Here is a 27,615-nt window from a genome sequence, read left to right as displayed (position 1 = left end):
TGCAGCCGAGATCCTGTTAACCAAGAGATTGACTGCAATCGTTAACCAATGCATTTTAGTATAAAAGAAGGTGTTTGATTAAGGCAGTGAGCTGTAGCCTTCCTTGGAGGTTTTTCCAGCAGAGACTGGAAATGGATTCTCCAACTGCAATTCCTGCATCACAGCGGGGTTGGACTAGATGATCGCCAGAAGTCCCTTCCAGCTTTGCAACTCTGCAATTCCATGATGATGAGGATACTTTGGGCTAAATTCTTTGGTCCAGCCAGGAGACACGGACATCGCCAAGGCAGCTCCTGTTGGCCCCGGTGAGCTCTTAACATTTTCGCATTTCGTTCTTTGCTTGGTGCTTTCCCCAGAGACACTGCGCAAAATGGGTGAGCACGAATAACAAAACATCTGTTTTTTAAAAATACCTTGTTTTTTGTCTAAAGCTATGATCTGGTGCCAGGGCAGGAGAACAGGGATTCACCCAGGAAGGGTTGTGACTAAGGGGCAGGAGGCCTGAGGGTTCAACCCCTGATTGCATCTCCCAACAGGGCTGGAAGAGTTCCCTGCCTGAAACTCTAGCAGACAACCCATTTCCTAATCTACTGGGAGGAATGGGGCCAGCCTGTGGTCTGGAAGTCTGTTAATAACTGACTGGATTCCAGGTGAGGCTGGAGGACCATTGAGAATTCTTACAAATATTGCCTAGCAAACTGTTCCAGGAATGTGAGACACGTCCTTCAGTTGACCAGCTGCCGAGGAGAGGCGTCTGGGCACGGGCAGCTGGGCGTTGCATCCTTTGCTGAAATCTCCTCATCTGCCCCATGGTTTTCCTGCATTGCGGGGGGTTGGACTAGATGACCCTTGTGGTCCCTTCTAAGTCTAAAATTCTACGACCCATTGATCCGAGTTCAGGAGCACCTGCTGTTCCTTCAGCTGATACTGTTTGCAATTTCTTACTACTTCTTTTTTGGAAAAAGCCCTTTCATTCATTTAAGAGCACGCCTGTGCCTGGGCTGTCAGCTGTTCTGTTAGACCAGCTTTCTCCAAAATCAGATTCTGGTCGCAATCCATCTGGACTGAGCACCACCCTGCGATTATGCTCTTATTAGAGAGCCCCATGCCCCCACCCTCACTTTACACATAACCTTATGAAAACAGACGATGAAGATAACTACACCTTTACCCTCTTTTTAAGACATGTTCTATGGCTTTGCATTGCATGGAGCCCACAGCGAAAAGTTGAAGGGATCCCTTCTCCTTCCTCAGGGATGTAGGAAGGCAACTCTCCCTATCTGCCAACAGTTTGCAGGCGAGAATGGGCCCCGCGTCAAACAACCTCATTGCAGGGGGTTGGACTAGATGGCCTCTGGTGGACCCCCATCCAGCTCTAGGATTCTATGCCCTTCCTGCCACACCAAGGATCATCGCCAGCCCTCATCCCCTGCAATTCAAGGGGATGGCTTCCCCCCAAGTTCCCTGAGAACTGGGGTGTTGGGAACTGTAGCAGAAAACTATAGTTCCCAGGATTCCTGGAGGAGGGAGCAAGTCATGTGCGCTTTAATATATGGTGTGGATCTGCTGGCAGCCATGTCTGTTCACATCAGCCTGGTTTCCACTGGTTTTAAAGCTGAAAGTTTTCTTTGGCTCTCTAGATCCATGATACAGCTGGGGAGAAAAACCTCCATTGTCCTGCAACCTGTTATTAAGTGGTTCAAAGTGAGTCTTGCCAGCAGGTGAAATAACATGCTAGGTGTTGCTGCGGCGCCTTAAAAGTCCACGCACGGGCATTTTACATGTCTCGCCATTCCTGGCAAAATGCACCCCCCCCAACACAGTTCAGAGGCAGAAGGGAAAGACAATTGGAGAAACTTGCAACTGTGAAGTGTCCCAGTGCTGTGCAGGGGGTTAAAATGTGGGAGAGACTGGGGTTCGAATCCCCACTGAGCCAGGGAGCTCATTACGGTGGCCTTGGAGGCCAGTCGCTGCCTCTCTCAGCCTAACCTACCTCCAGTGCCGGATTTACGTATAAGCTAAACAAGCTATAGCTTAGGGCCCCAAACAATTTAAATAAAAAACAAAACTGGATGTACATTTCCAAAATATAAGATAAAAAAATAAAAATAAAACCTACATACAGCAACAGTGTTTTGTGTTGTGTAGGCTCCTATTTGTGATGTGCAAATGAGAGCCAGTGTGGTGTAGTGGTTAAGAGTGGTAGTCTCGTAACCTGGGGAACCGGGTTCGTGTCTCCACTCCTCCACATGCAGCTGCTGGGTGACCTTGGGCCAGTCACACTTCTTTGAAGTCTCTCAGCCCCACTCACCTCACAGAGTGTTTGTTGTGGGGGAGGAAGGGAAAGGAGATTGTTAGCCGCTTTGAGACTCCTGAAGGGGAGTGAAAGGCGGGATATCAAATCCAAACTCTTCTTTACGATACCTATCAGGTCCATCAATTACCATATAACATATATTCAACACAAAAAACAGCAACAGTTTGTTGTTGACAAAGGACAGCTGGACATAGAAAGGGCCCCATTACCTTCAGTAGCTTAGAGCCTCATCAAACGTAAATCTGGCCCTGGCTACCTCACAGGGCTGTTGAGAAGGGGAAGGGAGCCCTATGCACTGCTTTGAGTTTCTGGGATAAAAGGTGGGATATCAATGCAATGCAATGCAATGCAATGCAATGCAATGCAATGCAATGCAATGCAATGCAATGCAATGCAATGCATCAATCAATCAATCAATCAATCAATCACAACCGTAAGATTGAACCCAGCACCCCGCAAAGACCAGTTAAAGCAGGAGAGAGAAAGGGGTTTTCCATGTGGCTAATAGGAACGGGATTTCTCCCTGGGTGCCTCCTTTTCCCACCCCTCCTCCCATTCTGCACCCAAAGCGAGCGAGGCCGGCGGCATCCCGTCCAGGCTGCCTGCCTCATCCTTCGGACCTTTGAACCCCGGCTGGAGTTTGACCCAGGCGAGCGGGAGAAGACTGCACACCTGCCGCCATCCTCTTTACCTTTTCACACGGCACTGCCGGGCACTGCACACGACCCACCGCAATATTTAACAGGGACTCCAGGGTGCCCTGGGGCAGAGCGCCTTCCTCGCCCGACGCCAGGAGAGTCCGCAGCTCCACCAGGGCCGGGTCCAGGCTGGCATCCTCCGTGCTGGGCCCTGGCATCGCCATCCCTGGCAGACAGAGCAGGACGACGACGACGGAGGCCGTCCAGGGGAGAGGTGTCATGGCTGGGTTGGCAAGGCTGTCTTCTGGAGACTGGCAGGTGTGCCTGCTGCTGGCTGGCTGCTTCTCCAAGACAGGCTTTGGGGCAGGTGCCCAGGTGCTGTAGACTCTCGGCTGCCCCGCTCCGCCGCTTGCGATGATTGGCTCAGGGTGAGATTGCCTCAGGTTAACCATTCCACAGAACCTGTCCAGCTACGCAGATCCCTCACCTTGATAGAGGGGCAGGTCTTGGCAAGCAGAGAGGCAGAGGCGGCAGACCCTGGCTAATCCGAGCTCCTGGGTCACCAGGAAAAGAGACGAGCAGCCAAGGCTCCAGCCAGGGAGGAAATGAGCCAGCTTCAGCCTCCAGCTTCTTGCCCAACCGTCCTCATGAGCTCACCCACCCAACGTCCCCCTTTGGGGTGGAAGGGATCCTCCGCTGTTACCTCATCCAGGCCACAAGCGTGAGGATGAGGAAGGAGGGAGCGAAGGCGTTTGGTGGGTCTTTTCACAACTGGCGCTCAGAAGATCCCCTTTCAGCCCAGAATGAGTCATTTTTTGTGTGTGTCAAACAGTTTGAAAGGCTCCTGGCTGGGTTCCAGGACAGAGGGACATCTAAAGTGTGTGATTTTCTTTTTCTTTTTGGGGGGTGTGAGTGTTTGGTTTGTGTGTGGATGTGTGTTTTTGTTGGGCTTTCTGTAAACATTAAAAGCTTTCCGGAGGATTAGTATTCCACAGCACATAATGAAAACAGAGTTTTGTGGCACCTTAAGGACTGACAAATTCATTACAGTGGTTCCTCGGGTTACAGACGCTTCAGGTTACAGACGCCACTACCCCAGAAATAGTACCTCAGGTTAAGAACTTTGCTTCAGGATGAGAACAGAAGCAGGCGGCCTCAGGTTAAGAACAGTTTCAGGTTAAGAACGGACCTCCGGAACGAATTAAGTTCTTAACCGGAGGTACCACTGTACAGTATCAGCTTTCGTGAGCCCACAAAAGCTTATGCCACAACCAGAGTGCCTTTAAGGCATCACAAAACTGTTGTTTGTTGTGCTAAGAGAGAGGGAAAATATCCTCACCAGAAGAAGACACTCAGCACATGAACTGAGTTAGTTTGCCTTTAGATCCTTTAAAAACACACAGACACGCAATCGGGGTAGGGAGTGCTTTGCACATGCTCATAGGGTATTGGCTCAGTGCCAGATTTTTTTTTCCAATACGAGAAGGTGCAACGTCATACGGGAAATTTTAAAAGGGTAATTGTTTAAACCTCAAACGCAACATTTCAGGTGGTGTAGGTTTCTCATCTGCAGGGGCTGCCAAAAAGGGAGAGATTGAGACATTGCTCAGGAAATAATAACAACAATAATAATTTATTATTTATACCCCGTCCATCTGGCTGGGTTTCCCCAGCCACTCTGGGCGGCTTCCAACAAAACATTAAAATACAGTAATGCATCAGACATTAAAAGCTTCCCTAAACAGGGCTGCCTTCAGATGTCTTCTAAAAGTCTGGTAGTTGTTGTTCTCTTTGACATCTGGTGGGAGGGCGTTCCACAGGGCAGGCGCCACCACCGAGAAGGCCCTCTGCCTGGTTCCCTGCCTCAAGGCACTGAGCAGGAGACAGCGCCTAAACTAGGAGCAAAGGGTGACTTTGAAGAAGTGGGCACCCAGCAGGATTCCACAAGTGCCCTTGGGGTCCCTCTCCTGCCTTGGGAACCCACTATTAAAAGCAGCCAAACAGCTGGTGCTTTAGAAATAAGAAATTATGTCTGGTTATGGCATTACGAGGAACAGTTATGCACCTGCCAATCTGCCTCTCCCTCTCCCATCATTCCAGCTTTGTTCTTCCTCCAAGCCCTCGGGGACTGAGCGCCCGGCATTCCTGCTCCGCCTAGCTTGCTCTAACCCCTAGAGGCCACAACCCTCTTTCCAGATGCTGGGAATGAAACTCAGCCATGCTGACGCATCTCCTTGCTCTTTCGCCACACCCCTGTTTTGCGGTCCTAAAGAGGACCCAGGAATGTCAAGGGCCAATTTCCTTGACTTTCAGGAGCATAAACAGCACATTCCTTGGTCACCCAGGGCATGTCCCTCCGGCTGAAGTATCCAGACAGGCAGCACAGAAGCAATAGGTAGGGTGTGAGAGAGTCAGTGCTGCCTAGTGGTTAGAATGCTGGATTAGGACCCCGGAGAGACTGGGGTTCGAATCCCCACTTGATCATGAAGCTCACTGGGTGACCTCAGGCCAGTCGCTGCCTCTCAGGTTAGCCTACCTCACAGGGTTGTCGTGGACTTTATGTTGTTCTCCTGCTTCTCACAACAACCCTGTGTGGTATGCTAGCCTGAGAGGCAGCGACTGGCCCAGGGATTTACCTGGCAGAAATCACAGGTGTGTGTCTTCACCTGCCTCCCTCTCCGGGGATATCAACACAGACTCCTATTTCACCTTAAAGACTCATGCGTTTTATCACAGCATAAGCTTTCCTGGACTGATGCTTGAAGTGTTATCCTGAGTTTCAGATATATTCGCTTTGGGAAGAGGGCATTGCGAGCAGGCAGGTCAGAGGGAATGAAAAGCAGATAAGAGCAGAGATAGAGTTAGTTGCGTAAGCAACAGGGGCAATACACAAAACATTAGTTGTTGGTTACGCAGACATCCTGGCATTGGAAAGCCAATTAGCACAGGTAGTGTGATTTCTTTTATATATATAAAAAAGACCCTATTGTTCTGATCCATTGCGCAAGTGGTAGCACTGAATAGGGATAATTATAGCATTTTTTCTTAAAAAGCAAGAGTAGCTGAGCTGGTTTGCAGGGCTGGGGAGGGGAATCTCAAAAAGTAAAACCTTCATTAGGGCTTGCCAGAAAGTCAACAAAACGTGGCAAGCTTCTGAGTGCAGCAGAAGTCTTCAAGAAGGTGGTATGATAGACATGTTCAAATATCTGAAGGGCAATAATAATAATAATAATAATAATAATAATTTTTTTAAAAAAAATTATTTATACCCCACCCTTCCTGGTTCAGAAAACCGGACTTGGGGCGGCTAACAACAAATTCAAAACACTTAATTGATGCAACAAAAACAACATAAAATACAGTATAAAACGTGAATAACAATAAATTCAGAATTAAAAAATCAATTTAGGGGGGAAATCCATCCAATAAACATTAGATGACCACCAGGGCTAGCTGGCTAAATTAGTCCTATTTGGGCCAGCGAGGAGACCATGGGAGAATTAGCTGTGGGATCCCAGAGCGGGTAATCTTCATAAAAAGGGGAGAGGGAGGAAAGGAAGGGGAATAAAAGATCAGACTAAGTTCAAATTGAAACCAGGCAGAATAGCTCTGTCTTACAGGCCATGCGGAAGGTAGTTAAATCCTGCAGGGCCCTAGTTTCATGGGACAGAGCATTCCACCAGGTCGGAGCCATCACTGAGAAGGCCCTGGCTCTGGTGGAGGATAATCTAACTTCCTTAGGGCCCGGGACTGAAAGTTGTTCCAATGGATTTAAATGACAAGGAAGTAGATTCCGACTATAGCAGGAAGAACTTTCCAACGGCAAGGGCTGTCAGACATTGCAGCTGGCTCCATTAGAAGATGGTGGACTATCCTTCCTTGGAGATTTTTAAACAGAGGCTGGGCGGCCATCTGTCCGGGGTTCTTTAGCGGTGATTCCTTCATTGCAGGGAGGTTGGACTAGATACCCCTTGCTGGTCCCTTCCAACTCTTTGGGGTCTTGTGAGTCAATGGATCGGAACTTGAGTATGCAGAACTTCAGGGAAATTCAACAATTTTGCAAAATCTTCCTGGGCATTACTATATATATATATATAGAATCACCTGTAGCAATTGTTTTACTGGTTCCACTCCACCCCCTGTGTGTGAGAGAGAAACGATTTCCCATGCACCTCCGCTTTCTGTTTATGTTTCAACGTCTATTTTCTTGTTTGATAAAGGCTTGAAGCTAAAATCTTTTCCAAGCCAAGAACTGAATGAGTCAGCATGGTGTAGCGGTTGAGCAGACTAGGAAGACACGAGTTCAGGTTTCACTTCTTCCAGGAACTTGCTGGATGGCCTAAGTCATGCTCCTGAGATTTCTCAGTCCCTCCCAACCCTACAGTTATTTTCTCAGCTTCCTTGTAAATGTGACTGGGCTTGTTTATTCATTCATTTAGAATCACAGATTGTAGAGTTGGAAGGGACCCTGAGGGTCATCTAGTCCAACCCCCTGCAATGCAGGGATCTCAGCTAAAGCAGCCATGACAGATGGCCATCCAACCTCTGCTTAAAAACCCCCAGGGAAGGAGAGTCCATCGCCTTCTCAGGATGTCCGTTCCACTGTCGAACAGCTCCTACAGTCAGAAAGTTATCTCCTTTCTTGTAACTTGAAGCCACTGGTTTGAGTTCTACCCTCCGGAGCAAGGGAAAACAGGCTTGCTCCATGCAGCAGCCTTTTGAGATATTTGGCTCTCCTAGCATCTTAAAAAGCAGAGACACCACCTTGCCAACAAAGGTCTGTATAGTTCAAGCTATGGTTTTCCCAGTAGTGATGTATGGAAGTGAGAGCTGGACCATAAAGAAGGCTGATCACCGAAGAATGGATGCTTTTGAATTCTGGTGCTGGAGGAGACACTTGAGAGTCCCATGGACTGCAAGAAGATCAAACCTCTCCATTCTGAAGGAAATCAGCCCTGAGTGCTCACTGGAAGGACAGATCCTGAAGCTGAGGCTCCAAGACTTTGGCCACCTCATGAGAAGAGAAGACTCCCTGGAAAAGACCCTGATGTTGGGAAAGATGGAGGGCACAAGGAGAAGGGGACGACGGAGGACGAGATGGTTGGACAGGGTTCTTGAAGCTACCAGCATGAGTTTGACCAAACTGCGGGAGGCAGTGGGAGACAGGAGTGAGTGCCTGGCATGCTCTGGTCCACGAAAAGTCAGACACGACTAAGCGACTAAACAACAACAACAACAACAACAACATCTCCTCTCAACCTCTTCTTTTCCAGGCTAAACATACCCAGTTCCTTCAACCATTCCTCATAAGGCAGGCACCCCCAACCTCCTGCCTTATGGCCTACAACTCCCATGATCCTTAGCTAACAGGACCAGTGGTCAGGGATGATGGGAATTGTAGCCCAAAACACCTGGAGGGCCAAAGGTTGGGGATGCCTGTCATAAGGCTTGGTTTCCAATTCCAGACCTTTCATCATCCTGGTTTCCCTCCTCCGCACACATCCAGCTTTCTGTGTTTACCGGATAGCTCAGTTGGTAGAGCAGCAGACCCTTGATCTCATCTCAGGGTTGTGGGTTCAAGCCCTACGTCGAGCAAAAGATTCCTGCTTTGCAGGGGATTGGAATAAATGACCCTTGTCATGGTCCCTTCCAAATTACAGTTCTATGATTCTAAAAGATGAGGATTTGGCAAGTACACTGACTTCATTTATATTCCACCTTTCAGCCAAGGGACTCATGGCAGCATTCATTCATTCATTCAGTCAGTTTTATTGCAGATAGCCAAGGGCTGCCGCAATGTACACAGAATCATTTAACAATTAAAAGAAAATATGCTGGATTAAGAAAAAAACTTACATCATTTATATTATAAAGACATTACCTACTCTAAAAAGAGCTATAAAAGTACCTTAATATACAGGTTAAGACATTAAACAATAAAATTTATAGGCTAAAATCATCACATAGCCACAAATATATTAAAAAATAATGTTAATTAATACAATGTGCAATTATATTAGGAATTTGGTGACAAAGATAGAATATAGCTTGATGTAGATAGGGTCAAATAAATTCATCTCCTTTACAGTTGGTGGCTATCTTGGCTATATAATTTGCTCTAATTTTCCTAGTGGCAGTTGCAAAGAGTGCTACACGCCAGGTCACATATCTGTGTCTGCAAGGAGATATAAAATCATTATATAAGGGGCAGCGCAAGATATAATGCATAAGGTCCTCTACTTCAGGACATCCCCTAATGCAAACACGTTCGTTTGTTGGTATGCAGCATTCATTAAATCAGAGATGGAAGGGACCCAAAGGTCATCCATTCCAACCCCCTGCAGCCCATTTCTCTTGTCCTCCATTTTATCCTCACAAGAACTCTGCAAAGTAGGTTAGGACTAAGAGGTGATGACTGGCCCAAGGTCACCCAGGAAAGCTTCATCGCTCACTGGAGATTCGAACCCTGGTCTCCCAGGACCTAGTCTGATGCTCTAACCACTACATCACATTGTCTCTCCAGCATCTGAGAATGTTCTGAAAGTGCTGTGTAACTGCTCAGGTTATAAATAGCTCCTAACGTACCAGCACAACAAAACAGGGTAATGGAACATTAAATACATGCAGATCCGGCAAAAGCTTTGGGGGATTACTGTAGAACCTCTTTCATCAGGTGCAAAACAAGAAACCACCATGAAAGCAGATTACACCATTATAAATCTGCGAGTCTTTGAGCCACAGGAATCTCTGTAGTTTTTGCTGCTCCCCTGCACACCTTCAAACTTACAGAAGAACCTGCAAGGTTGTTGGTTTTTAATTATCATTTTGACGCAAATTATAACCCTGGAACTTTGCCGCTATGCACTGATCTCACAGAAATCCTCCCTGACAATCTTGCTGTGTACAAAGAATGTCTTCTTTTCCTCTGCGGTTTAGGTTTGTGATGCTTAATGAGCAGAGCGATGTGGCCAAGACAAACAGCAAACAGAGATAGACAATCCATTCTGGTTTGGTAGCTGCAATCCTGGCTCCACACCCTTAAAGTTAATAACCGGAGGCTCACTTGGAGCAACAAGTCCCGCTTGCTCCAGGATTAGCCCACTCCTAGGGGCTCAGCTGTGCTAAGGGCTAACCAAGCAAGGCCTTAAGCCCCAGGTGGAAGGAGAATTGTCGTCCCAGCCTCCCTGCTTTGACTCTGTCGAGATGGCAAGGGGAATCAGTCATAAAAAGCAGAGACATCACCTTGCCGACAAAGGTCCGTATAGTTCAAGCCATGGTTTTCCCAGTAGTGGTGTATGGAAGTGAGAGCTGGACCATCAAGAAGGCTGGTCGCCGAAGAATGGATGCTTTTGAATTCTGGTGCTGGAGGAGACTCTTGAGAGTCCCATGGACTGCAAGAAGATCAAACCTCTCCATTCTGAAGGAAATCAGCCCTGAGTGCTCACTGGAAGGACAGATCCTGAAGCTGAGGCTCCAAGACTTTGGCCACCTCATGAGAAGAGAAGACTCCCTGGAAAAGACCCTGATGTTGGGAAAGATGGAGGGCACAAGGAGAAGGGGACGACAGAGGACGGAATGGTGGGACAGTGTTCTCGAAGCTACCATCATGAGTTTGACCAAACTGTGGGAGGCAGTGGAAGACAGGAGGGCCTGGCGTGCTCTGGTCCAGGGGGTCACGAAGAGTCAGACACGACTAAACGACTAAACAACAACAACATCACCCTTTCAATTTGACAGCTCATGAAGTTATCTAGCTTTAAAAATAATATAAAATCAACTCCTTTGCCAGTTTCTCCATTCCAAAGCTATTTTCCCCTTGAAAGGGACTCCAGGAAGTTCCCATAGGTGACAATTGCTGAGCTGATTGTTGGCCAAGGAAAGCCTAATTCCATCACCAAACTTGCCAAGGGGCCAGACATGCAAAGGAAGTTCTCTTGTACTTTGGGTGGTGGGACTTCAGAAGTGTTTGCCTATGCTAATCTTATACCTGAGTCTTGCCCTTCCATGTCTGCTTATACTAAACTTGTACCAAGGCCTTGTCTGGACATGTTTGCTAAAGTTAAACTAGTGTAACCCCTGTCTACCCCTCCCCTTTTGTGACATGTCAGTGATGTATCAATGATGCTGTATGAACTGTATTCTGGGATATGGTGGGAAAGTTTTAAAAGTCCTTGTCACCCCATCCTCAGGGTTCAAAATTCCTCTTTGAACCTGTTGCGCAACAAACTTGGGTCTACAGTTATTTGCTCCGGTTGGTGGCTGGACTCCTTCCTTTATTCCGCAGGGACCCGTGGGCTCTGCCCGACCAGCTGGGTGACTGAGCAGCCTCACACTTAGATTTTTCCGTAACAACACAGAGGAGAGGTCTATTGATGGCCATTAGCCCCCTATGCTCTGCCACCAGAGTCAGAGGTTGTATACCGGTATGTTTCTGAATGCCATTCGCTGGAAACGGTTGCCAAACTTTGGCACCAGTTTGGAGTGGACAGCGTTGGGTTTTGGGGCAATAGCTATGACCGTAGGTTTGAGCAGCAATTGCTCAGTTTGCAGGACGCTGCGGAATGTGGAGTTTTAACAGAAAAACAGTACAAAACAACTGCAACTGTTTGGCACTGGTTTGGAGGGGCCCCCAAATTTGAGGAGTTCATAGTTAACGTTGAGTACGAACCCCACATTTGATGTATCAATTGATCAGTTTTGTGGGGTGCTGCAAAACACAGGGTTTTCGCAGCAAAATGCTGCAAACAAAACAAAACAAAACAAAAACCCCACCTGCAAAACTTTGGACTGGGTTTAGAGAGGATCTCAGATTTTGGGGTTCGTAGTTAATTTTCTTGAAATAACCTCTCTTGTGATCGAATCACTGCCTCTCAGCCCAACTGACCTCACAGGGTTGTTGTGAGATTGGAAAGGAGAAGTGTGGACACCAACTTCCTTAGAGGAAGGGAGGATGTAAGTCATGAGAGATACTAACCCATTTCCTTAAAAGAATATATTAAACTCATTGACCCCTGCCCAATTTAAAATCTAAATAAAACCAGTATTATTGTTATTTTTAAGCTGCATGTTAAAACCTCTTTCTCTCTCTTCTACTCTGGGTGGGGTGGGGGACTAATTTCCCCACCCAGAGCAAAGTGTTCTGCTGCTGCTGCCATGCCTCTCCTCCTCCTTTTCCCCTGACCTTTGTCACGCACCTTTTAAGTTAACTTCAATATTTGCCCACTTTCTTTTCACTTGCTTCTCTGCTCCCATTCATGGAAAGGAACCTGAGCTCTTTCGACATAGAAAGGGCCCCTGGGATTGCGTCATCCTGGGTGGGGGGTTCCCCAGCGACTTCACTCCCGCCAGCTTCCTCATAGCTGGGATGCCTCAGGCCATACGGACCCAGAGGAGGAAGAACAGGATGTGTACCTGGGTGTCTGTATGGTGAGTGAGCAGATGGCAAAATCTGGGCACCGCTGGGTTCTCGAGGGCAGAGAGAGCCTGCCTAAAGTCTTTCTGCCTCTTTCATAACGCTATGGACACGCAACGAAACTGAATGCTGGAAGATTCAGGACGGGAGGCGGGGAAATGTAATTTGTTGCGCAATGCATAGTTAAACTGTGGAACTCACTGCCAAAGGAAGCAGTGATAGCCGTCAACTTGGGATGACTTTAATAGAGAAAAGTGGATAGAGAAAAATTTTCCTTCCTCTCTCATAACACAAGAACTCATGGGCATCCAATGAATTTGAATGCTGGGAAGATTGGGGACAGTTAAACTACACGGCGCCTCGTTAACCTGTGGAACTCCCTCCCACAGGAAGCAGCGATGGCCACCAATTTGAATGGCTTTAAAAGAGGGTTGGACAATTTCACAAACAGTAAGAGCTGTTAACAGTGGAACAGTCTCCCTCTCGTTCCTCAGAGGTTTTTAAGCAGAGGTTGGATGGCCATCTGTCAGGAATGCTTTCGCTGAGATTCCTGCATCGCAGGGGGTTGGACTAGATCAGGCACCTGCAAACTTAGCCCTCCAGATGTTTTGGGACTATAACTCCCATCATTCTTGACCACCGGTCCTGTTAGCTAGGGATGATGGGAGTTGTAGTCCCAAAACATCTGGAGGGCCGAGTTTGGGGGTGCCTGTTTGGGTCCCTTCCAACTCTAAGATTCAATGAGGAGAGGGCTATTGATGGCTACTAGCCAGGATGACAGGATGCGGGTGGCGCTGTGGGTTAAACCACAGAGCCTAGGACTTGCCGATCAGAAGGTTGGCGGTTTGAATCCCCGCGACGGGGTGAGCTCCCGTTGCTCGGTCCCTGCTCCTGCCAACCTAGCAGTTTGAAAGCACCTCAAAGTGCAAGTAGATACATAGGTACCGCCGGCTCCCCTGGCCAATAAAGCAAGATGAGTGCAGCAACCCCAGAGTCAGCCACGACCGGACCTAATGGTCAGGGGTCCCTTTACATTTACCTTTAGCCAGGATGACAATGTTTTGCCTTCATGGCTGGAGGCAGAAGGCTTCTGAATCCCAAGTCCTGGAAGCCACAGAAAGGGAGAGGGCCCTTGTATTAAAATCCTGCTTGTTGGTTTCTCACAGATTCTGGTTGGCCACTGTGAGAAGAGGATTCAGGTTTCGATGGGCCACTGGCCTGATCCAGTAATCTCTTCTGATGTTATTGCCAGCGTCAAGCATGAAGGTAAAGGTAAAGGGACCCCTGACCATTAGGTCCACCTGTGGCCGACTCTGGAGTTGCGGTGCTCATCTCGCTTTATTGGCCGAGGGAGCCGGCGTACAGCTTCTGGGTCATGTGGCCAGCAGGACTTAGCCGATTCTGGTGAACCAGAGCAGCACACGGAAACACCGTTTACCTTCCCGCTGGAGTGGTACCTATTTATCTGCTTGCACTTTGACGTGCTTTCGAACTGCTAGGTTGGCAGGAGATCACCTGCTCCCCATCTGCCCACTCAGCCGCTTCAAATGGTGTGGGAACTGGCCCTTTTACAGCTGCCACATGGTATCTGGATGGCGTTTGTAAGAACCTCCTCTTTTAGTGAGGCAGCATCTTTGGAACTCCCTGCTTCTTGACCCTAGGCAGGAGCCTTCACCACAGTCTTTCTGGCACCTGCTAAAAATATTTTTGTTGAGACGAGCCTTCCCAGATGCTTAGAAACCTGGTGCCAGTTTTAATCTGTCCCCAGCCTACTGTTGCCTTTACTTTCCTGAAAGTTTCACATTATGGTGTATTCATGGTGCTGGAGGAGACTCTTGAGTGTCCCATGGACTGCAAGAAGATCAAATTGATCCATTCTTAAGGAAATCAGCCCTGAGTGCCCCGTGGAAGGAAAGATCCTGAAGCTGAGGCTCCAAGACTTTGGCCACCTCATGAGAAGACTCCCTGGAAAAGACCCTGATGTTGGGAAAGATGGAGGGCACAAGGAGAAGGGGATGACAGAGGACGAGATGGTTGGACAGTGTTCTCAAAGCTACCAACATGAGTTTGACCAAACTGCGGGAGGCAGTGGAAAACAGAAGTGCCTGGCGTGCTCTGGTCCATGGGGTCACGAAGAGTCGGACACGACTAAATGACTAAACAACAACAACAACATCTGTATTTCTTGAACTTTTTCGTAAACTGCTTTGAGGGGGGGTGTTGTTGTTTGCAATCAAGCAGGGTATAATTTTTACAAAATAATGGAAATCCTATGGGTGTCGGCGGCTATACTGTCAATGTCACTGTGGCCTCGATTGGCAGCTGTCTCCTGCCCTGGTTGTGGGTATTCCAGAGTCCTCTGAGACCGGCTACTCTCCAAAGGAATGAGCTGGATTCTGCGGTCTCCCTTTGGTCTGATCCAGCAGCAGCTGAGTTCTTTTGACATTCTTAATGGCGACAGAAAGTTCCTGGAAAGCTTGTTTAGAGCTGCTGAGATCAGAGTGCGGACAGGCAAACCGAAGTCTAATACCTTGTCTTCATGCCAACTTCTCCCCTGCCTTGTGTGAGATATGATGAGGAAGATTGCAGGTTATATAAGAAGTTTCGGCTTGAATCACCTCTGAACTGTAGTCTTTGGCTGACCTCCAGAAGTTCTCCTTGGCTGGTGTGAGGTCAAGGAGCAAATTGTCCCTCTTCCTGCAGTGTTCCCAGATATCACCCTTCTCCAAATTACTGGAAGCGATGAAGATGTGGCCCCGGTGTGTGGCAGCCATGAAAAAGGCAAATTCCCATGCTAGGGATAATTAGGAAAGGAACTGAAAATAAAATATCATGATGACCTTATACAAATCTAGGGTGCAGTTGGAGTACTGTGTACAATTTCATTCGCCTCGCCTCAAAAGGGATATTGCATAGTTGGAAATAAATAATAATAATAATTTATTATTTCTACCCCGCCATCTGGTTGGGTTTCCCCAGCAACTCTGGGCAGCTTCCAACAAAATATTAAAATACAGTAATGCATCAAACATTAAAAGCTTCCCTGAACAGGGCTGCCTTCAGATGTCTTCTAAAAGTCTGGTAGTTGTTTTTCTCTTTGACATCTGGTGGGAGGGTGTTCCACAGGGCGGGTGCCACCACCGAGAAGGCCCTCTGCCTGGTTTCCTGTAGCTTTGCTTCTCGCAGTGAGGGAACTGCCAGAAGGCCCTCGGCACTGGACCTCAGTGTCTGGGCAGAACGATGGAGGTGGTTACGCTCCTTCAGAAAAGGAAAGCTTCAGAAAATGAGCAAGGGGATGGAGTGACTCCCCTCTGAAGAAAGGCTGCAGCATTTGAGACTTTTTAGTTTAGAGAAAAGTCAAGCAAGAGGCAACATGGTAGACATTTATATAATTATGAGTTGCATAGGGAAAGTGGATAGAGAAAAGTTTTTCATAACACAAGAACTCGTGGACATCCAATGAATTTGAATGCTCGGAAAATTTGGGACAGTTAAACTACACGGCGCCTCGTTAACCTTTGGAACTCCCTCCCACAGGAAGCAGTGATGGCCACCAATTTGAATGGCTTTAAAAGAGGATGAGAAAAATTCATGGAGGAGGAGAGAGCTATCAATGGCTCCTAGCCAGGATGGCGCTGCTCTGCCTCCACAGCTGGGGGGTAGCAATGCTTCTGAATCCTGGAGACCCCAGGAGGGGAGAATTGTTTGAGTCCTGCTTGCAGGTTTCTCTTTGTGGGATCTGGTCAACCCCTGTGAGAACAGGGTGCTGGACTGATCCAACAGGCTCTTCTGATGTTCTTACAAATCTCTAGAGAAGTTTCTGGTATCTCAGATAAGGAATTCTCAGCAGCGATTCTTGCTAAACCTTTCTCCTGCCTTTCCCCTGGCTAAAACTTCCATGCCATTCACTTAAAGTACATGGCTTCCCCGAAAGAATCCTGGGAACTGTAGTTTATCCCTCACAGAGCTACAGCTCTCGGCACCCTTAACAACCTATATGTCATGGTCCGGTTCATGGGCGACCGAAGTCCTGGCAGGGGATGTCAGGACCGGAGGCAAGATGGCAGGGTGAGAGCAGGAACGGGAGTCCAGAAACCAGGAGTCAGGAGCCAAGAGTCCGAGGGTCAGAGAGCCAGGAGTCAAGAAGCCAGGGGTCCGAGAATCAAGAAGCAGGGAGTCACGAAGTCAGCGGTCCGAGGATCAAGAAGCAAGGAGTCAAGAAGCCAAGGTTCAAGGATCAGGAAGCAAGAAGCCAAACACAGAAAGGCAGGGAAAATGTTGCTGTGGCAAAGAGCCGAAGGGAAATGCTGACCTTATATCCCTTCCCGGCTCTTGCCACCAGGTGCAATGAGTTACCAATTGGCCTCACCTGTGAGGTTGCACCTTGCCTTTTCATAACAAACTTAGGAAGGCCCCAGTCCTGCAGAGTCCTATTGGTCACAGGGCCTGGCTCCTGCACGGACACCTGACACTATAGCTGCTGGGTTTCTTTGGGGAAAGCAATGTGCCTTAAATATAGGGTGCGGCTGTGGTGTGGCCTGAAGGAATGGCCCCCTGTTGACCGTTCATTCTTCTCCATGCAATCTTCTTTTCCATGCATCCATTAATACCGGTAGCCCAGCTGATAAACTGCACAGCCCATCCATCACCAGGACATGTTGTTACCTCCCTGGGCTCAGCTAGGTCTGGCCTGGGTGGCAACGGGCACATGTGCCCTGGCACAGACACACAACTCAAAGCTGCTGCTGCTGCTGCCACCGCCAGAAGCAGCCAGAACATTGCCCCACTGGTGCTCACGGTCTCCAGATTACGCTGTGAGATGAAGCCAACAGCTTCGGCAGCGTTGGCAAGCGGATGCAGGATTCCTAGAGACAGTGACTTGCGGGAAGTTTCGGGACAGATAAAAGGAAGCATTTCTCCTAGCAGCGCATGTTTAAACTGAGGAACTCCCTGCCACAGGAGGCCGGGATGGCCTCCAACCCAGATGGCTTTAAAAGAGGATGAGAGAAATTCATGGAGGAGAAATATTGAGAATTGTCGGTAGGAATGTGGAAATATCTAAATTAATGGTTCTTATTAGCCTGAGTAGCACCGAGTTTGAAACAAAATGGGTAAATTTGATGGTAATTGCAGCCAGACAGGTTATAGCGAGTAATCGGGAAAATGCAGAAGAGCTAGGGGTGAACCAATGCAGGGAAAAACTGAAAAAATATTATAACCTTAGAATATCTAACTGTGAAGATATACAAAACGAAAGGGTTTAAGTTCAGTGAGAAGGAGGAGGATTGGTTTGAGAAGATATTGAATTATTTGAGCAAGTTTGAACAATTTGGGGCAATTAAAATGCTAAAAGTTAAATAAACCTTGTGGAGGGAGGAGTGTTAATGTATATAGAATTGTACATATGGTTGATTTGAATATGTTATTATCATGTATACCCAATGTATCAGCCACCTGGAGGGTTTCACTGTTTGTGTTTCGGTTGTTGGTAAAATAATAATAATAATAATAATAATAATAATAATAATAATAATAATTATTCATGGAGGAGGAGAGGGCTACTGATGGCTCCTAGACAGGATGGTTCTGCTCTGTCTCCAAAGTTGGAAGTAGCAAGGCTTCTGAATATCAGTTGCTGGAAGCTGCAGGAGGGAAGAGGGCTCGTTTTCAAATCCTGCTTGTGGGTTTCCAGTTGCCCACTGTGAGAACAGGGCACTGGCCTGATCCAGCAGGCTCTTCTTTGCCCTGACGTGCTTCCTGCACCTTATTGCCTCTCTCCTTCCCCAGGTGGGAGCCCTTTGCCTGCTGCCTGCCCCCCATTATCAGCTGTTGACGCCAGACTTTGGAAGAAGCACCGATAACACACCTCGTAAATGCAGTCATGGGGCTCAGACTTTACCAGTTGGTGGAGTTCAGTTGGCAGTCACCTGGGTGCAAAGATACCAGGAGCGTGGAATAAACAAACGGCACGGTCTGAGGCTCAGCGGGTACCTAGTGCACGAAGTTCAGCCTCTCTGAGCAGATTAGATGCACAGCTTGTTGCTGTTTAGTCGTATCCGACTCTTCGTGACCCCCTGGACCAGAGCACTCCAGGCATTCCTGTCTTCCACTGCCTCCCGCAGTTTGGTCAAACTCATGCTGGTAGCTTCAAGAACACTGTCCCACCATCTCGTCCTCTGTCGTCCCCTTCTCCTTGTGCCCTCCATCTTTCCCAACATCAGGGTCTTTTCCAGGGAGTCTTCTCTTCTCATGAGGTGGCCAAAGTCTTGGAGCCTCAGCTTCAGGATCTGTCCTTCCAGTGAGCCCTCAGGGCTGATTTCCTTCAGAATGGAGAGGTTGGATCTTCTTGCAGTCCATGGGACTCTCAAGTGTCTCCTCCAGCACCAGAATTCAAAAGTGTTATGTACTGAGTTGAATAGGATCCAAACTGCAGCAGTCTGATTGGTCCTAGAACAATAGGATCCAAAAGGCAGCAGTCTGATTGGTCCTAGAACAATAGGATTCAGAATGCAGCAGTCTGATTGGTCCTAGAACAATGCAGCAGCATGATTGGTTGGCAGGAACTACCCAATCATGCTCCAGATAGAAGTGAATCCACAACCTGATTGGCTTACAGTAGAATTCCGGAATTAGCCAATCATGTGCAGCCCATTGTGTAAATAATGTATATAAAGCAGATACTTTGAGGGGACTTTCATTCATTCCTCCTCACCACTATGAGCTGAATAAAGAGCATGAAATCACTTCACGACTCTGAGTATATTTCACTGGCGACGAGGATGGGATCCCGCTGAGCTGACTGCCACACACAGCACCGCAGCACCGCCACCTGCCGCACCGCTGCCTCGCACCGTGTATCCAGGCTTCAGCTCCGGGACACAAGGAACTCAGAATGGCAACCGACAACAGCTTCTCGCCATTCAACCCAGCATCTGGAGACTGGGAAGCGTACGCCTCCCGTTTCACCTTCCTCCTAGAAGCCAAAGGGGTCACCGACGAAGAAGACGCCAAGAAGAGGGCGATATTCTTCAGCGTCTGCGGAGAGGAGACGTTTGAAATCGCCCGGGCTCTCCTTGCGCCTGAAGACGTCGCTACTGTTCCATACAAAACAATAATGGAACAGCTGAAGGGGCACTTTTCGCCGCAGCCCTCAGTGGTGGCTCGTCGAAATGCCTTCTACGCAAAGCGGCAAGCCCCTGGGGAAACCATAACTGGGTTTGTGACCTCTCTCCGCCAAGCCGCCCGGTTCTGCAACTTCTCAGAGCTGGAGAACATGCTTCGTGACCGCCTCGTCGGTGGCCTGAAGGATGAGAAGCTGCAACGACGCCTCTACGCTAAGAAGGACCTAACGTTCCAGGTCGCTCTGGAGGAGGCCCTGGCAACGGAAGCTGCCGAGAGGTCGACGCAAGAGGCACGGCCGAGCCAGCTGTCCCAACCGAGGGTCCACCACGAAGACCTCACCGACGACTCAGGATCCGACAGGGAGGAGGTGCACCGAGTACAGCAGCGCACTCAAGCAGCCCACATACCACAGCTGCCTCGACGAGAAGGAGGGAGCTGCGCAAGCTGTGGAGAAAGTCACGAGAGGAGGACCTGCCGTTTCCGCAACGCAGAGTGCAGGCAGTGCAGAAAATTGGGACACATCGCCCGGGTGTGTCGGGCTCGGCCCACCCGACGCCAGGCATCAGATGACCAATCCAAGAGCCCCAGGTCCCGGGGCCCAACGCACCAAGGCAACTCGACAGAGCTCACGGAATTCCAGGTATACCAGTTGCCCCACCCCAACGTAGAGAAAATTTATGTTGACGTACAGATAGAGGGGGCCCCATGCCGCATGGAGCTTGACACGGGTTCAACTCTATCCATAATCTCGGCAAGGACCTTAAGGAAACTGTGTCCTACTGGGGGTCCCAAACTCAGGCCGGCCCCATTCACCCTCCGGGACTTCCAAAAACGTAAGGTCCCCACAATGGGGGTGGGGACCTTCAGGGTACAATACCGAGGGCGGACGCGGCAACTGGACTTGCTTGTGGTCAAGGGCCCCTACATTAGCTTACTGGGATTGGCATGGTTTGGACCACTGGGGCTAGCCGTCACCGGGGTGAACCACACTAGCTTACAAGTGGACGTGGACGCAATATGCAAGGAATTTCCGGGGGTTTTCGATGGGAAATTGGGACAGTATACGGGCCCCCCCATTGCTCTACAGCTTGACCCCGCAGTACGACCGGTCAGGCTCAAGGCCCGCCGGGTCCCGTTCGCCCTGAAACCCCGTATAGACGAGGAATTGGACCGGCTCGTGGAGCAAGGAGTGCTGGAGCCGGTGCCTAATGCCCCCTGGGAAACCCCAATCGTCACGCCCGTCAAGCCTAATGGTTCAGTCCGCATCTGCGCAGACTACAAATGTACCATAAACAAGGCCCTCACGGCCCATGCATACCCAGTGCCAGTGGTCAGCCATGTTCTTGCCACCCTGGCTGGGTCGAAAATTTTTGGCAAGCTGGACTTGGCCCAAGCATATCAACAGCTGCCAGTAGATGAGGCCACAGCAGAGGCACAGACGATTGTGACGCACAGAGGAGCATTCAGGGTAAAGCGGCTGCAATTCGGTGTCAGCGTGGCACCAGGCATATTCCAGAATCTAATGGACTCTCTACTTAAAGGGATTCCTGGCGTCACCCCCTTCTTCGATGATGTGTTGATTGCCGGGCCCACACCAGAGGAGTTTGAGGACCGCCTCCGCACCGTTCTGCACCGTTTCCAGACGGCGGGTCTCAAGGTGAAGCGGGAAAAATGTCTACTAGGAGTGCCTCAGGTGGACTTTCTGGGATTTATGGTGGACGCAGAAGGGGTCCACCCGACTGGGGACAAGGTACGGGCCATTTGTGATGCCCCAGCGCCCAAGAACAAGACTGAACTTCAGGCCTTCTTGGGACTATTGAACTTTTACCATTCCTTCCTTCCCCACAAGGCGGCGGTAGCAGAGCCCCTACACAGACTCCTGGACAAGCGGGCCCCTTGGGTGTGGGGCCAGCGCCAGGAGGCCGCATTCCAGGCAGTCAAGGACTTGCTTGTCTCAAACTCGGTCTTGGCACACTTCGACGAGAGGCTGCCGGTGGTGCTAGCATGCGATGCCTCGCCCTATGGAATTGGCGCTGTCCTGGGACACCAACTCCCAGATGGAAGAGAGGTACCGGTGGCATACTTTTCCCAGACACTCAACGCAACCGAGCGGAACTACTCGCAAATCGACAAGGAGGGTCTGGCAATCGTGAAGGGAGTAAAAAAATTCCATGATTTCTTGTACGGGCGGCCCTTCACCGTGGTGACTGACCACAAGCCGTTGCTTGGCTTATTTGCCCCTGAAAAGCAGACCCCCCAAGTGCTGTCTCCTCGCGTCCTCAGGTGGTCAATTTTCCTTGCCAGCTACCAGTATGCACTGATTCACCGTCCGGGGAAGGCGATGGGCCATGCGGATGCCCTCAGCAGGCTACCACTACCGGAAACAGGCCCCGACCCAGCACCTGCACAAGAGGTTATGAGCCTGGAGCTGCTTCCCGACCGCCCCATTCAGGCACAAGAAGTTGCACACCATTCCAAGAAAGATAGGGTCATCTCCCGGGTCCTGGACTGGGTGTGGAGGGGATGGCCCAGCAGCAGCCCCGGGCCAGAATTCGCCGGCTACACAACCCGCAAACATGAACTGTCGGCCCACAAGGGGTGCCTGTTATGGGGAAGCAGGGTCATTGTTCCCCAGCCCCTCCGCAAAAGGGTCCTCACAGCCCTACACGAGACACACCCAGGGGTAGTAAGAATGAAGGCCCTTGCCAGGAGTTATGTGTGGTGGCCGGGGATCGACGGAGAGATAGAGGCCTGGGTCAAACACTGCCAGGCCTGCCAAGAATCCCGCCCAGATCCCCCAAGGGCCCCAGTCCAGTCCTGGGAGTCCGCCCGAGCACCATGGTCACGCCTGCATGTGGACTTCGCTGGCCCCTTTCAGGGGAAAACATTCTTCATAGTGGTGGACTCCTACACCAAATGGCTGGAAGTCGCACTGGTACCGTCCACTTCTACGTCCGCAGCCATCCGGGTACTACGCAGGCTGTTTGCAACCCACGGGCTCCCTGACACTCTCGTCTCAGACAACGGGACTGCATTTACGTCAGGAGAATTCCAAACCTTCACAGCGCAGAACGCCATCCGCCACATCCGTTCGGCGCCATTCCATCCTGCCACCAATGGCCAAGCAGAACGCATGGTGCGGACCACCAAGGACACCCTTCGCCGCATGACGCAAGGGGATTGGGAGTACCGCCTTGCCACATTCCTTCTAGCACAGCACAGCACCCCCAGCTCAACGACTGGCCGGAGCCCCGCTGAACTACTAATGGGTCGGCGCCTTGCAATCAGATTGGACCGCATTCACCCCGATAGAGCTCAGGATGAGGTAGTGGTGGGGGAAGGCAGGAACCCCCGGACCTTCGAGGCCCAGGACCCAGTGTACGCAAAGAATTTTGGGGCAGGCCCAGCATGGGTACCCGCCACAGTCACCAGGGTCACTGGCCCCGTGTCGTATGAGGTGCTAACAGATGGGGGGCAATGCTGGCGCCGCCACTGCGACCAGATACGGCGACGATTCCCGGGAGAAAACCAGGAGGAGGAAAGGTCAGAGGAGTCCCAAGGGAACAGAGGGGCAGTGAGGCCCATAGAGCACGAGGGGCCAGCAGGAGAGGCAGAATCAGTAAATACAGAGAGGACCTGCGAGGCCGAAAGGACACCGGAACCAGAACCACGACTGAGCGAGCCGGTTGCGCCAGACCAAATAGCCCCATCACAGCCAGCATCCTTGGAACACGAGCCAGAACCTGGACCCCGGACCAGGGAACACCCCAGGCCGCAACGCACACGTAGGCCGCCAGCGTACCTCGAGGACTATGAATGCGACCTCCCGGGCAGGACTGGAACTTAGAGGGGAGGGGTGTTATGTACTGAGTTGAATAGGATCCAAACTGCAGCAGTCTGATTGGTCCTAGAACAATAGGATCCAAAAGGCAGCAGTCTGATTGGTCCTAGAACAATAGGATTCAGAATGCAGCAGTCTGATTGGTCCTAGAACAATGCAGCAGCATGATTGGTTGGCAGGAACTACCCAATCATGCTCCAGATAGAAGTGAATCCACAACCTGATTGGCTTACAGTAGAATTCCGGAATTAGCCAATCATGTGCAGCCCATTGTGTAAATAATGTATATAAAGCAGATACTTTGAGGGGACTTTCATTCATTCCTCCTCACCACTATGAGCTGAATAAAGAGCATGAAATCACTTCACGACTCTGAGTATATTTCAAAAAGCATCAATTCTTCTGCGATCAGCCTTCTTTACGGTCCAGCTCTCACTTCCATACATCACTGCTGGGAAAACCATAGCTTGAACTATACGGACCTTTGTTGGCAAGGTGATGTCTCTGCTTTTTAAGATGCTGATGCACAGCAGTCCAGTTTTTAAAATCATCTATCCTTTCAGGGAGTATTCCTAACTGCCCTCTTTCTCCATCCGCAAAGCCCAGTAGGGCTTTTCAGTAGCGCCACATCTGTGCAACAGCCAGGACAGAAGGCAGAGGTGGCACACAGAGATCTCTTTGCTACCGCTGGCAGATTCCACTTCTGCCCACTGGTGAAAGGCAAAGAGAAGCCTGCAGGTCAATGCCAACTCCCACCCAGCCATCCAGCCCAAAACAAAGAAGGTTGGCTTAGTTTGCTGGTTAATTAAGCCTGCTGGTTAATTAATTAATTTCAACAGGGGCAAATGCATGGTTCTACACTTACGCAGGAATAACCAGATGCTTCTTTGGCAATCCCTCGTAGCTGAGTGTTTTCCATAAACACGGTCTTAACAATGAGTCCATAAGTGACTGTGGAGGCCAATTCTGGATCCACACCTCCTTCCACAGTGGGGACATTGCTTTCCGAGTGGGAGTTGGTCCTGGTGTGGATTTCCCAAGCATGCCTTCCTCTCGGCACGTTTCTCCCTTGCATCCTGAGTTTGAGTGTCTTCAAAGCCCATGACACCTTTGGTAAAGGCTGTTCTCCAACTGGAGTGCTCGCAGGCCAGTGTTTCCCAGTTGTCAGTGTTTAAATTACATTTTTTTAGATTTGCCTTGAGACAGTCTTTAAACCTCCTTTGTTGACCACCAGCATTACACTTTCCATTTTTAAGTTCAGAATAAAGTAGTTGCTTTGGAAGACGATAATCAGGCATCCGCACAACGTGACCAGTCTAACGAAGTTGATGATGAAGAATCATTGCTTCAACACTGGTGATATTTGCTTTTTCCAGTACACTGGCATTAGTTCGCCTGTCTTCCCAAGTGATGTGTAAAATTTTTTGGAGACACAGTTGATGGAATCTTTCGAGGAGTTGGAGATGGCGTTTGTAAGTGATCCATGTTCCACAAGCATACAGTAAGGTTGGTAGTACAATAGATTTGTAAACAAGCATTTTGGTTTCCCTGCGAATGTCCCGGTCCTCAAACACTCTCCATTTAAATCGCGAGAAAGCCGCACTCGCAGAGCTCAGGCGATGCTGGATTTCGGCATCAATGTTGGCCCTTGTGGAAAGATAACTGCCTAGGTAGGAGAAGTGATTGACATTTTCCAATGTTACACCATTGAGTTGGATTTGTGGCACTGCAGATGCACAACTGACTTGGCAACAGTACATGTGAAAAGGATCTAGGCATCTTGGTGGACCACAAGCTAAACATGAGTCAAGAGTGTGATGCGGCAGCAAAAGTAGCTAATGCTATTCTAGGCTGCATCAACAGAAGTCTAGTGTCCAGATCAAAGGAAGTACGGTAATTGTACTGATCTAACCTGCCTTGGTCAGATCACAGCTGGAATACTGTGTCCAGTTCTGGGTGCCACAATTTAAGAAAGATGTTGTGCAAAGGAGGGTGTGCAAAGGAGGGTGACCAAAATGTCCAAGGGTCCGAAAACCAAGCCTTATGAGGAATGCTTGAGGGACATAGCTGTCAACTTTCAGATTTGAAAATAAGGGATCAGCATCCTCGCCTGTCCTGGGGACAGTCTATGGGATATCTAACAATCCGGGATAGCAGTGGGAAGCAGCAGGAATAAGGGAATTTCCCACAAAAAAAGGAAAGGTTGACAGCTATGTTGAGGGAGTTGGGCATGGAGAAGAAAATACTGAGAGGTGATATACATCCATCCATAATCGTTTTATCCATGAGAGGCAAACTAAGGCCCGGGGGGCTGGATCCGGCCCAATCGCCTTCTAAATCCAGCCCGCGGATGGTTAAGGAATCAGCGTGTTTTTACATATGTAGAATGTGTGCTTTTATTTAAAATGCACCTCTGGGTTATTTGTGGGGCATAGGAATTCATTCATTCCCCCCCCAAATATAGTCTGCCCTCCCCACAAGGTCTGACCGGCCCCCTGCTGAAAAAGTTTGCTGACTCCTGTATTATCTGTATGCTGCCTTTCCATAGTTCAAACTATGTTCAAGGTGTCTTGCAAAACGAACAAAATTACTAATTCCAAACGTAACAAAAGCAGTCTTGAACAATAAATAAAACATCAAGAAGTACACATGCAAAGTAAATCATAAGCTCTAAAATAAAGATACAAATAAGTAATTTGTATTACTTATTTCCCCCCCCCCCCCAAACAATACCCCAGCCCAAGCAGCCTCGGCTTCTGCAGCTGGAGTCAATCAGGGACCCATTCTTTCAGCCCAAGTGGGAAATGATTGTGCTGCCTGCATGCTGAGTAGAGCCCTTGGCTCTTTTAACATGCTCTTGAGAAACCAAAGCAGCTCTGCTTTCTGAGATTTCCAAATGCAAGGCAACTCCGGGCCTATATAAGTCTTAAAGAGCTCCTTCGCCATCTGGTGGACACTACCTGATGTGACCACTTCGGTCGGTTTGATTAGTACAGTGGTACCTTGGGTTACATACGCTTCAGGTTACATATGCTTCACGTTACAGACTCTGCTAACCCAGAAACAGTACCTTGGGTTAAGAACTTTGCTTCAGGATGAGAACAGAAATCGTGCTCTGGTGGTGCGGTGGCAGTGGGAGGCCCCATTAGCTAAAGTGGTGCTTCAGGTTAAGAACAGTTTCACGTTAAGAACGGACCTCCGGAACGAATTAAGTACTTAACCCGAGGTACCACTGTATTGTATTCACAATAGCAGTTAATACATTTCTGGATGACAATGAACACGTCTGCTACAATGTCTGAAGCCAGAGGTCCATGTTCAAAGATGCATCACACTTGCCACATTTTGTTTCTGCTTTTCTTTTTCAGAAGAGATTTCCTCCAAAGGACCGAATCTCAAGTTCTCAGTGCAAACGCCTTACATTTCCAACAGGTTGCCATACTTACTGCCAGGCATTGTTGATGGGAAGCTTGGCTTCTATTTTCCACCATGTGATAAACTGCAAGAGAAAAAAGAAAGTCGTCACTTGGTGCAGCTGATGCTATTAACAGGCTTACAACTACCGTATTTTTTGCTCTATAAGACTCACTTTTTCCCTCCTGAAAAGTAAGGGGAAATGTGTGTGCGTCTTATGGAGCGAATGCAGGCTGCGCAGCTATCCCAGAAGCCAGAACAGCAAGAGGAATCACTGCTTTCGCAGCGCAGTGATCCGTCTTGCTGTTCTGGCTTCTGAGATTCAGAATATTTTTTTTCTTGTTTTCCTCCTCTAAGAACTAGGTGTGTCTTGTGGTCTGGTGCGTCTTATAAAGCGAAAAATACGGTAACTCCCGCTGAACAGTCAAGAGAGAAGATCCCATTGAAGACATGGAGCTAAGCGGTCAGCACCCAGAGACAACCCATCCAGCCCCTAGTCCTGTTCACAAGCAGTGTCAGATTTACATAGAAGCTAAACAAGCTATAGCTTAGGGACCCACTCTCTTGGCCCCCCCCCAAAAAAATTCACTGTTAATATACTTCTTCTTAACTGTATTTCAGTTCCACAATGACTTAGATAAAATACATATTAGGTGATGTCTCTGCTTTTTAAGATGCTGTCTAGGTTTGTCATTGCTTTCCTCCCAAGAATCAGTCGTCTTTTAATTTTGTGGTTGCTGTCACCATCTGCAGTGATCTTGGAGCCCAAGAAAGTAAAATCTCTCACTGCCTCCATTTCTTCCCCTTCTGTTTGCCAGGAGGTGATGGGCCCAGTGGCCATGATCTTCGTTTTTTTGATGTTGAGCTTCAA

General features: G+C 49.1%; 1 protein-coding gene across 3 annotated transcripts in view; it reads right to left on the bottom strand.

Annotated features, from left to right (window-relative positions):
• SLC39A4 (solute carrier family 39 member 4) overlaps positions 1-26,836 on the bottom strand; it is a 66,521-nt gene extending 39,685 nt beyond the window's left edge. Inside the window, exon 1 of one of the 3 annotated variants that reach the window (XM_053395096.1) lies at positions 26,777-26,836. In XM_053395096.1, the coding sequence (XP_053251071.1) occupies positions 26,777-26,821 (45 nt within the window). In that variant the 5' untranslated portion in view covers positions 26,822-26,836. Of the gene's footprint in view, positions 1-3,008; positions 4,022-26,776 lie in introns of those variants that run through there. The other 2 variants (XM_053395094.1, XM_053395095.1) reach the window with 2 other exon arrangements.
• Positions 26,837-27,615: the final 779 nt, after the last annotated feature.

Source organism: Podarcis raffonei, chromosome 7 (genome assembly GCF_027172205.1).
Source record: "Podarcis raffonei isolate rPodRaf1 chromosome 7, rPodRaf1.pri, whole genome shotgun sequence".
Taxonomy (NCBI): Eukaryota; Metazoa; Chordata; class Lepidosauria; order Squamata; family Lacertidae; genus Podarcis; species Podarcis raffonei.
The sequence above is the reverse complement of the archived record's forward strand: the minus strand, read 5'-3'. Positions and strand labels throughout refer to the sequence as shown.